General features: G+C 47.4%; 1 protein-coding gene across 11 annotated transcripts in view; it reads left to right on the top strand.

Annotated features, from left to right (window-relative positions):
* Positions 1–5,072: 5,072 nt before the first annotated feature.
* GABRA5 (gamma-aminobutyric acid type A receptor subunit alpha5) overlaps positions 5,073–9,563 on the top strand; it is a 56,199-nt gene continuing 51,708 nt past the window's right edge. The window contains exons 1-3 of one of the 11 annotated variants that reach the window (XM_021546712.2): positions 5,084–5,223; positions 5,868–5,922; positions 6,547–6,699. In XM_021546712.2, coding sequence (XP_021402387.1) covers positions 6,614–6,699 — 86 coding nt within the window. In that variant the 5' untranslated portion in view covers positions 5,084–5,223; positions 5,868–5,922; positions 6,547–6,613. Of the gene's footprint in view, positions 5,224–5,390; positions 5,523–5,626; positions 5,927–5,986; positions 6,009–6,120; positions 6,252–6,286; positions 6,380–6,546; positions 6,700–9,563 lie in introns of those variants that run through there. The other 10 variants (XM_085582533.1, XM_085582558.1, XM_085582544.1 and 7 more) reach the window with 10 other exon arrangements.

The raw sequence follows: 9,563 nt of genomic DNA, 5'->3' as shown, positions 1-9,563 counted from the left end.
CAGGGATGTCACTTTATGTAACAATCTTTGCTTTAATGCTCTAACCCAAGGGTTAAAGCATTAAAACCTTAAAATGGGCTGAAAAATGTTGGAAATGTTTTCTACTCCTTTCAGTGTGGGAGGCATCTCTAGAAAACATTTTGCTTGTCTAATTGGGCAAAGTCTCTAATACAAATAGTCTGTAATACAAAGTCATTACACTTCTTGACAGATATTTTTGAGAAATAAGGCTGCCAGCACCCAGGGTTCTGTTCTTGGAGTAAGGATCTCTGAAAGGTGCCTGGAGTGGTTTTGAAAAACAGTGAATCTTAGGACATTGTATGAATCCACAACAACAGTATTCAGGCACAGCCCGAACATTTGCTCAGCTGCTAGTCTAATATGTGGAAATGGACTGAAGGTTGCCCATAGCAGACAGGATGAAATGCCAAAGAAAAAATGCAGCCTTTCATTCATTTCTAAACTGAATCCATGCAGAAAGTGCCCTACTCAGGATTAGATTCAGGTGTACCTTTGAACCTGCAGATTTGAGAATCACAACAAATAGCTTACAGAAGTATCAGTGTCGCTTGCTGAAGGTGTTACTTCTCACGTGCTGGAACACTGCAGGTGGGCATCTGCCTCTGTCTCCCAATGGCACCACTGATGCCTTCTGTGCTTCACAAACAGGGACTACTTACACTCAGGTAAGTAGTTCCCCATTGCCACTGGGATGCACAGAGCAAACCACCAAAACACTAGGTCCTAAAAGCAGCTCTCTCTGCAGCATGGTCTGGGAGACAAGTGAAATGCAGCAAATTGATCATGTTTTGTGGTGTCCATGGCATTACAGAAAAAAAAGGCTCTTTATTATTCAGAAATACATCAAATGCTTTAAAGTCTATCAGACTCTAATGCCTCTTATATCAGCAAGGTTGTTTGCATCATTTCACTACCAGCCACATTTGTGAAATGGTTTGGAGAAATGAGGAGAGACTTTTGCAGGATAGCACAGTTGTCATATTACAGGATCATAGGATGGCAGGGGCTGGAGGGTGCCTCTGGAGATTACTGAAGTCCAGCTCCGCTCAAACAGGATCAGTAAAAGTGGGCTTCCCAGGATCATTTACCTTCAAATTTTGTCTTCACAGACAGAGACTTCACAACTTCTTTAGGCAACCTGTTCCTGTGTTTGACCATCCTTAAAGCAAAAACGTTTTCCTGTATTCAGATGGAATGTCACATCTTTAAATTTGTACCTTTTCCTGTCACAGAATCATTTAGGTTGGAAAAGACCTTCAAGATCATCAAGTCCAACCTTTGACTGATCACCACATTGTCAATTAGACCATGGCACTAAATGCCACATTCAGTCATTTCTTAAACACCTCCAGGGATAGTGACACTACCACTCCCCTGAGCAGCTCATTCCAATACTTAATAATTCCTTCTGTGAAGAAGTTCCTGATGCCCCAACATGAACTTTTTCTGGTGCAGCTTGAAGCCATTTCCTCTCATCCTTTCATTGGTTGCTTGGGAGAAGAGGCCAATCCCCACCTGGCTACAGTCTCCTTTCAGGTAGTTGTAGAGAGCAATAAGGTCTCCCTTGAGCCTCCTTTTCTCCAGGCTAAACAACCCCAGCTCCCTCCTCATAGGACATACTGTCAGCCAGTAGCACTAAGCAAAATCTGTCTCTCTCTTCTTCAGCCCCCTGCCCTCAGGTATTTATACCCATGGATAAGTATCCCCCTTAGCCTTTTCTTCTCTTGTCTAGACAATCCCAGCTCTCTCTGCCTCACCTTCATAGGAGAGACACTCCAGTCCTTTAATAGTCTTCTTGGTCCTTTGCTCCACTTTCTTGACCACGTGCATGTCTCTTTCATACTGGGGAACTCCCAGCATGTCTCACCTGGGCTCAATAGAGTCTTGACTCCAGTCTTTAGAGATACCAGTAAAGAGGTGAGTGAAAACCAGACTTTCACCCTTTGCTCAGATCCAGTGTCTGCATTGGGAGTCACTGAATCTGTATTAGCTGATGATTAGGGGTTCCTTCAATGACTGATGAATTCAGACTGCTCTCTATTGGAAGAGGATTTGTATCACGAAAGTCACTGCTCCAAGTGCCACCTTTTATGGAATCTCAGCTAAGAGGCGAAAGGCAGAAGATTTCAAGTGAACAGGCAGTCCTCCCTACCTAGATGATGGAATTGAATTGTTTTAGTAGAGGAGAATGCCTCTGAAGAGCCTACTCACACCAATTCCCACAGCATGTCACACCTCCACTCAACTTCACCAGCTCTCTGTAACTCTCGAAGAAGGAATAATTTGATCAATTACAGAGACACTTTTGGCTCCTGGCAAAACAGGCCATTTTCTAAAACAGTGAGAACTTGGTGTGTGTTTTCCAGTGAGCTCCCAAACATGTGTTGTGGTAAAAATCACAGCCCGATTTGCCTGCACTATTGTATCAGTCCCATATTTAGGATGAACGACCTCAAATGCATTCCTCACTACAAATAAGCGACATTACTTAGTGAAACGAGGAGAACTGTCAGAGAGGGGCCACACAAATGTCTCCTAAATTTTAAATCACTGAATGGAATGGCCAAGCCGTTATTTTGCTACACATCAGCAGAGAACAATCATCCAAACAAAACGTTTCCCTGACCCTAATAGAATGCATTTGATTCACATACTAAATCCAAGGTATCCTTTCAAGCGTGACAAGGAGGCTGAGGATCCAAACAGGGCGCGTGTGAATCACAAGGGAGTGCCCTGAGAAACACGCAGCGGAGGAAGGCGCAATACCGTCGCCTTCGTAGCAGCGACCTCCCTATTGCTGGCCCTAACTGCGACCGCAGGCCAAAGCGCTGTCCCGCCGGGGCCCAGCCCGCGAGCCTGCGCGATCGGCCCGGTGTGCCCGGCGCGGTCCGTGCCCCGCCAGGAGCGGTGCCCGCCCCCGCCCCCGCCGCGGCCCGGCCCCGCCGCTCCGCGGCCCGCCCCCGGTGCCGCCGCTTGCGTGGAGCTGTGCTGCCCCCCGGCGGCGCCGGCAGCGGCGGCGGGCCCCGGCCGAGGTGCCCGCCCGGCCGCGGGGACACGCGGGAGGAGCGGCGGGCTCGGCGCCGCTCGGGACGCCGGCGCTGCCCAGCTCGCTGCTTCGCCGAACAAGGCGCTTTCGCGGCGTCTTTGCCCGTGGCAGCGGGAAGGAACCAGGTGATCGCTAAAATCCCTTTCCAGCCCAAACTATTTTGTACCATTTCTCTTTCCTTTTCTTTAAGAGTTCCTTAAACATTTCCTTGCTATTCTGCTCCCCCAGTTCCTAAACGCTTTCTCCCTTTGGTGTTGAGAAGCGGATCCGCAGCATATGGCTTCGCGGAGAAAATGTAGGGAGTCAGAGGAACCGAGACTCTGTTCTGCTCTCCAGGGAGCTGGAGCGAGAGGCCGAAGCATACAGCTCTCACTTGCTTGCACTAAAGTCTAGGCCAATATTCCTACGTATCTCTTTTGTAAAATTATTTAAAGATCACATATGTTTACAATATCACCTCTATAGAGATATAAATAGCTTGTACTATAAATCAAAGCACTGTAAAAAATGTGATTTAAACACTCCTAGGCATGAACATTATAATGAGAAACTACTGGCGCTTCATACTACTTAACTTAGATATTTTTAAGCAGTGGGAAAGCTGTTCTGATAGCAACATTCATTCACAACTACATATTTATTGAAGTCACTAAGGAACAAGGAGGAACAACGTATGTCATTGGCTCTGCATTCAAGATCATAAATCACTGCTGTAAAACCAACACAGCTAAGCACCAGATATAGAGCCATTAAACCATAAACTGGCTTGGGTTGAAAGGGACCTTTAAAAATCATCTAATCCAATCCTTGATGAGTCTCAAGGGAATGTTGAAGAGAGGAATTACAAAGAACTGTCCAAGAAAAATCCTATTCGATTGATACTAGGAAAATTATTCAATGTTTACATGGAAAATTCTCCCTGGTGCAACATTTCTGGCTTCGTTAGGTGGGAAAAAATGTAATTTCTGAAATGTCTAAGGACCATTTTTCAACTCAGACAGTGCAGACTGTGAACTAGGCACACAGACCAGCACCCTCTGTAGCAATGAACTACAGAACCAATATTGATTTCAGTGGAGGGATTAATTCCATAGAGCTTTTATATAGATATAGGAAAAAACAAGTGCTTCATTGATCCATAACACTGTCTGAAAGACAGGCACTACCTCATTAGATCTGATAATTTAATAACTGAATTTGGAGTGTTACTTTGAAATAGTCACGGCAGTATATTCTGAAATCATATATTATCATGTGTAAGATGCGCATGCTGCAAAATGTTACATTCATCTCAAGGAATCCCCAGGAAGTAGGACTATACAACATTGATTTAATCTTTCATCTAGCTCAACATGAACCTGCAAGCAGTACATTATATATGTGGCTTGAACATACAACGAGTGTAATGCTCCTATCATTGAAACTGTGAAACAATGCATCCATTTGTCAGGAATAGCACCACACACAATCTCAAGGAAATCTCGAAGTTATTGCAGGTCTTATAGAATATGCAACACCAATATATAAACTATGGATGTCTAAAAGTGAGGATGTAAAAAGAGACTTTATGTTGTGGATATAAATCTACGACTTCAGCATTTAAGAGCTATGATGGTTTAGGTTAGGTCCTCTGGAAAAGGAGTATAGGTAAGATCTGGGTATGTAGGGGTGTGTTTATACATAGGTACGCTAATACACGTGTGGTGCAACGAGCCTACACGCCGGCAAGCCTCGGCCGTGCTGGGTGCCCCTGCACCGCCGGGCTGTGGCAGGGGCTCCCTCTCCCCGAGGACAGTCGGTGCCGGCCGGGCTCGCCCGGGACCCTGCCCCGGGGGGCGCTCGGTGGGGGCTGCTCGAGGGAGACCAGTGCGGGAGCTCCGGGAGCCGCTGAAGTCTCCCGAGGCAGCGACGGGTGCGGGAGCGGCCCCTTGGCGGGAGGTGGCCGCGGGTGCCCGAGGGTCGGGCGCGCCCCGCGCACCGCCCCGCGCTCCCGGCCGCGGGCTCCGCGCGGGGGCGGCGCGGGCGCGGCGCTGCGGCGGGGCCGCGCCTGCCAGCGGCCGGGAGGCAGCGCCGCCGCTCCCGCTCCGCTCCTGCCGCCGCTCCGCAACTTTCGGGCGAACACTGCCCCCTCGTCCTCGTCCCGCCGCCGGCGGCTGGTAAGCGCCGGGCTCCCGCGCCCGGCCGGGCAGGCGGAGGGCGGCGGGGAGCCCCGGCTGCAGACCCCCGGGCGGGCAGCGCCGCGCCCCACGCCGCGCACATGGCCGCGGGAAACTTCGGCCGGGGACGGGGCGGGGGCACTCCCGGGGTGCCGTGGGGAGCGGGGAGGGGAGACGGGAAGGAGCGGCGCAGCGGGCACGGGCGGGCAGGTGCCACCCTCCGCGGAGCGGAGCGGCGCGCGTCGCCCCGGGCGCGGTGCGCGGGCGGCGGCGGCGAGTGAGCGACGGTCGCCGGACAGGTGCGGGCCGGCCGGGGCTGCGGGAAGGGAGCGGCGGCCCCGCAGCGCCCGTGCGGAGCGAGCGGGACCCGGCGCGGGGCAGCGCGGGCGGGGGAGCCCCGGGGGGCGGCTTTTGGTTCGGGCGTTTTGCCTTGCGGCTCCGGTGGGGTGGGAGAACAAGTTGCTGAGAGATGTAGCACGGGGGCACAGGGCTCAGGCGGAAAATCCAGGAAAGTCCCCTCTGGGTGTGATTTTGGGGGTTGTTTGGGGGTTTTTGTTGGGTTCCGGGTGATTTGTTTGTTTTTTTGTTTCGTTGGCTTTTGGGGGGTTTTGTTGTGGTTTTGGTTTTTTGTTTGTTTTTAATAGGGCACAGAGGAAAACGTTAGTGCACAATGCTGAAATTGGTGATCTGGTCGCTGAGGCAGGTATCCAAAAAGCAGCAGTCGCTGGAGCAGCTACATTACTGTCGTTCTTCGTGCTAGCGTGAGGTTTATGTGCCTTTGCGAGGAAGGTCACTTTTTACCCTCTTCCTCCCCCCGCCCCCCCCCCCCCCAACAACCCACCCTCCTTTTGCTAAGCCGTGCATCAGCAGTATGAATTCCAAGAAGCAGTAGGTGTTTCTTGGCATTTCAACTGGGATTTTGGAAAGGGAAGCCGGGTATTTAATGGGAAAAAATTGCGATGGAAGGAAAGGATGCGGAGGCTGCACACAGCCCTGGGTTTGCAGGCATGTGGAAGTTGTTGAAATAGGTAAAGGGTTGAAATTGGCATTTGGAAAATGGTGGCTATTTTTTTAGTTACTTGTACCACAGATGAATATTGGAAAAAGCTGGGCCACAAAGAATTTTTCCTGTTTTGCAGTTTGCTGACAGCAGAAGGTAAAACATGTCCTTGAAGATACATAATTTTACATAAACAGCTGATGTTTACATAAGCTAGATAAGTTTGTGAAAAACGCAGATAGCAAAAGATGCGATGTTAGCTGAACTCCGCTATCCTGCTCTCTGTCCATGCAATAATTTATCAATTTTTTGTATTGTTGCAGTGTAAGAACAAAGTGAACAGCTGCACCTTCACCAAAGCAACCACCTGCATTCTTCTTCTCCTCTGGAATGGACAATGGGATGGTCTCTGACTTTATCATGATCAAAAACTTCTTCCTCTTCTGTGTTTCCATGAGTTTAGCCAGCCACTTTGGGTGAGTTGCCAGTTGCATTTGAATTTCTGCTATGGCTTTTTTAAGGAGATGAGAAACCTTGGCTCCGTGTGGTACGGAGCAGCTGAACAAAACAAGCGGGCTTTGCGTTTCATCTTAAGGTGCTGGTGTCAGGGGGAAGGGAGTGGTTTGCTCTCCTGTTCAGATTTGCTCTCTTGTATCAGTTCTTTATGCCTGCTATGGTGGCATAGGGAAAGGCTTGTGGGGCACAAGGAGCTCGGACCAGGCCTACAGCTGCTGAGTGCTCTCACCTGGGTTTAGAACAGCCAGGGCTGTGGTGCTCTCTGCCCCTTTGTCTGTGATGTTGGGATCTTGCACCTTCCCCCTCACCTGATGGTTGCCAGTTATAGGCAGTAGTGCAAAAAAAACCCCAAAACTGTGATAGTGAGACTTGATGCACGTTAATAGTTGGTACAGGCTTTCCTCCCGAGTGACCTAAGACAGTGACTGCTTAGAAGGATGTCTGAGTTTGACACTTGTTAGAATAATTAGAAATCGTGTTTCCCTGAAGCATATAGCAAGGAATCCCGTTTCCTAATTTTTGCTTTGGATGCTTTCCTGACAGTGATATTCTGAAAACTGTATCAAAGAGATACTCCAACTGTAGGTCTCAAAAAATGAAAAATAAATTCAGAAACCCTCTATTTATATGTTTTTCCTATACCCAGAGATCTTAAGAACTTTTTGAATATGACCTATACAATAGAATCTGGAAAAAGCATTTGGAAAGTGCTTGGGAAATGTAGGTTGATTCTTCTTTGTGGAGGAGAACAATTATTTATGATTTCACCAGAAAAAATGAATCCTCCCTACATGCTGATTCACAAGCGCACCCATCAATTCCTTGCTATAAGAAGATACAAAATGGAGATGCAAATCAGTTTCTGATTTCAAGCAAAAGGATTTGTTCCAGATTGGAACTAGGAGAAAGACCAAACTTTGAGTGGTGACTATCTATGCTGTAAGCAAAGCTTAGCCTGGTATCCAGCACATGTCCTGTGCAGGTAGGCAGAAGCCTATGACCTCAGAGAATTATATGAGCAGGTGTAGGGCTGCACTCTACAAAGGATGCAAAGAGTTCCACACTCATTTATTCACCTTGGAAAAACCTGGTCCTTCTTATACCATGGTCTAAGGCAAAAGTGTCCCATGATTTTGTGACAGAATTTAAGAGGGCAGTGGGACATGCTTTAAACTTGTCTTTACATTATTGTAGTTTGCCAAAATATTTCCACATCGAGAAGATCTTGGTGACTATAACCTTATGCTGTTCTTGGTTGTTCATCATCCCTGCAGAAGGCAGCACATTGCCCTAGTTGAGTGTGACCTGTTTGGTGTGTGGGTCTTTTAAGTGTGTATCTCCTCTAACAGGAGAATAGGTGAGGATGCAGAGATGAGGATGCAATAAACCCCAAAGCCAAACAACCCAAAACCCAGATGGTTTAACTCCTTTTCAATTCCAAAGCCAGTACTGAATCCAAGTCCCAGGTAGAAATCAGTGTGACCTGTAACCTGGCAGATAACCAGAATAGGACAGTTAGAGGAAACTAGGACACTGTTTTCTGCAAGTTAGTCAAAAAGCTTCTGTGCACTAAAATGAGATCATCACGTAAATTCCCCCCACCCCACCCCCCTTGCCCCCCATTTCCGATCTAGTAATTTTAGTCCAGGCCTGCAGAGATAAGCAGCTCCAATTCACTGCACCATTCACACACTGCCTTAGGGCTGAATTTTGACCCTGCTCAAAAGACAGAGGATGCTCCAGCTCTTCTGCTTCAGAGGCAGAAGCAGTTTCAGAGTGTAATTTGCTAAGTGCTTTGGGACTGACTCTTCAGGACGGAGGAGTACAATTAACATGTAGGCTGCTGTATTAACTGCAGGAATCTAATACTGATAACACTTGCTGTTGCTACCAGATTCTTCTTTATTAGCTTCATCCATGTTTCTACTGCCCTGTTATATTGCAATGAGTTTTGCAATGTGCTAGATAAAAGTGATTGGTCAAAGGAACACAAATTAAAAATCAAAATACTGTAGGACGTTATAAGATGAAGATCTTTTTCTATAGGTCTCCATAGTCATTCCATATTTATATTAAATCATAAATACGTTTTTTGCTGACATAGCCAAAGCCACCTTGGGGGATTTTGATGCACAATGTCTGGTAACATAAACAGAAATTATGTATCTCAATCTTCTAGGCTACTTGAGAAATCTCAGCAGAAGACTGTGATTAGTGTTTAACATAAATGTGTAATGACTATTGAGAATTATCCACATTAGTAGGCAGTAGAGGAGGACGGTAGACATAATTGGTAGCAGCTATCTAAAGAAAAATCACTAAATTAAAATGCAAAGATATAGATGAACTGAGGTTTTGAAGGAACCCCCCCTCCTGGTTTTGGTATAACAGTTTTATGAATCTACTTCTGCAGAAATGGTGCAGCACTAGTCAAAGCTTTTTCAAGCCTGCTTGAATTCAGCCTTGAGTTGTATAATGCTCTAACAGGTTAAGGTGTTTTACGTAAGTATTTCAAGGTAGCTCACAATTTTCTCAAAAGTAAACATTAATAATAAAGCTAAGGAATGATTAAAAGTAAAATAAAACCATGAAGAGTATTTTTAGGTGAGATAAAAGACTGCTTATGAGCCCTCAGGACGTGCAGGTAGTGGCAGCCCTGTGAGGGTTGCTGCCACGTGTAGCTGCTTGCACACAGATCTCCCCGAGATGAGGTAGCCCATGGCTGGCTCCAAGCTGGCCAGCTTTTACTCTGCAAGTCCCATGCTGTCCATGGGGTCACACTGGTGATGCACAGTCCTGGTGTGTTTGTGTTTTGGATGTACAA

The sequence above is a fragment of the Lonchura striata genome, chromosome 1, assembly GCF_050655825.1.
Source record: "Lonchura striata isolate lonStrDom1 chromosome 1, ASM5065582v1, whole genome shotgun sequence".
NCBI classification, from domain to species: Eukaryota; Metazoa; Chordata; class Aves; order Passeriformes; family Estrildidae; genus Lonchura; species Lonchura striata.
This window is presented reverse-complemented; position numbering and strand designations above follow the sequence as displayed.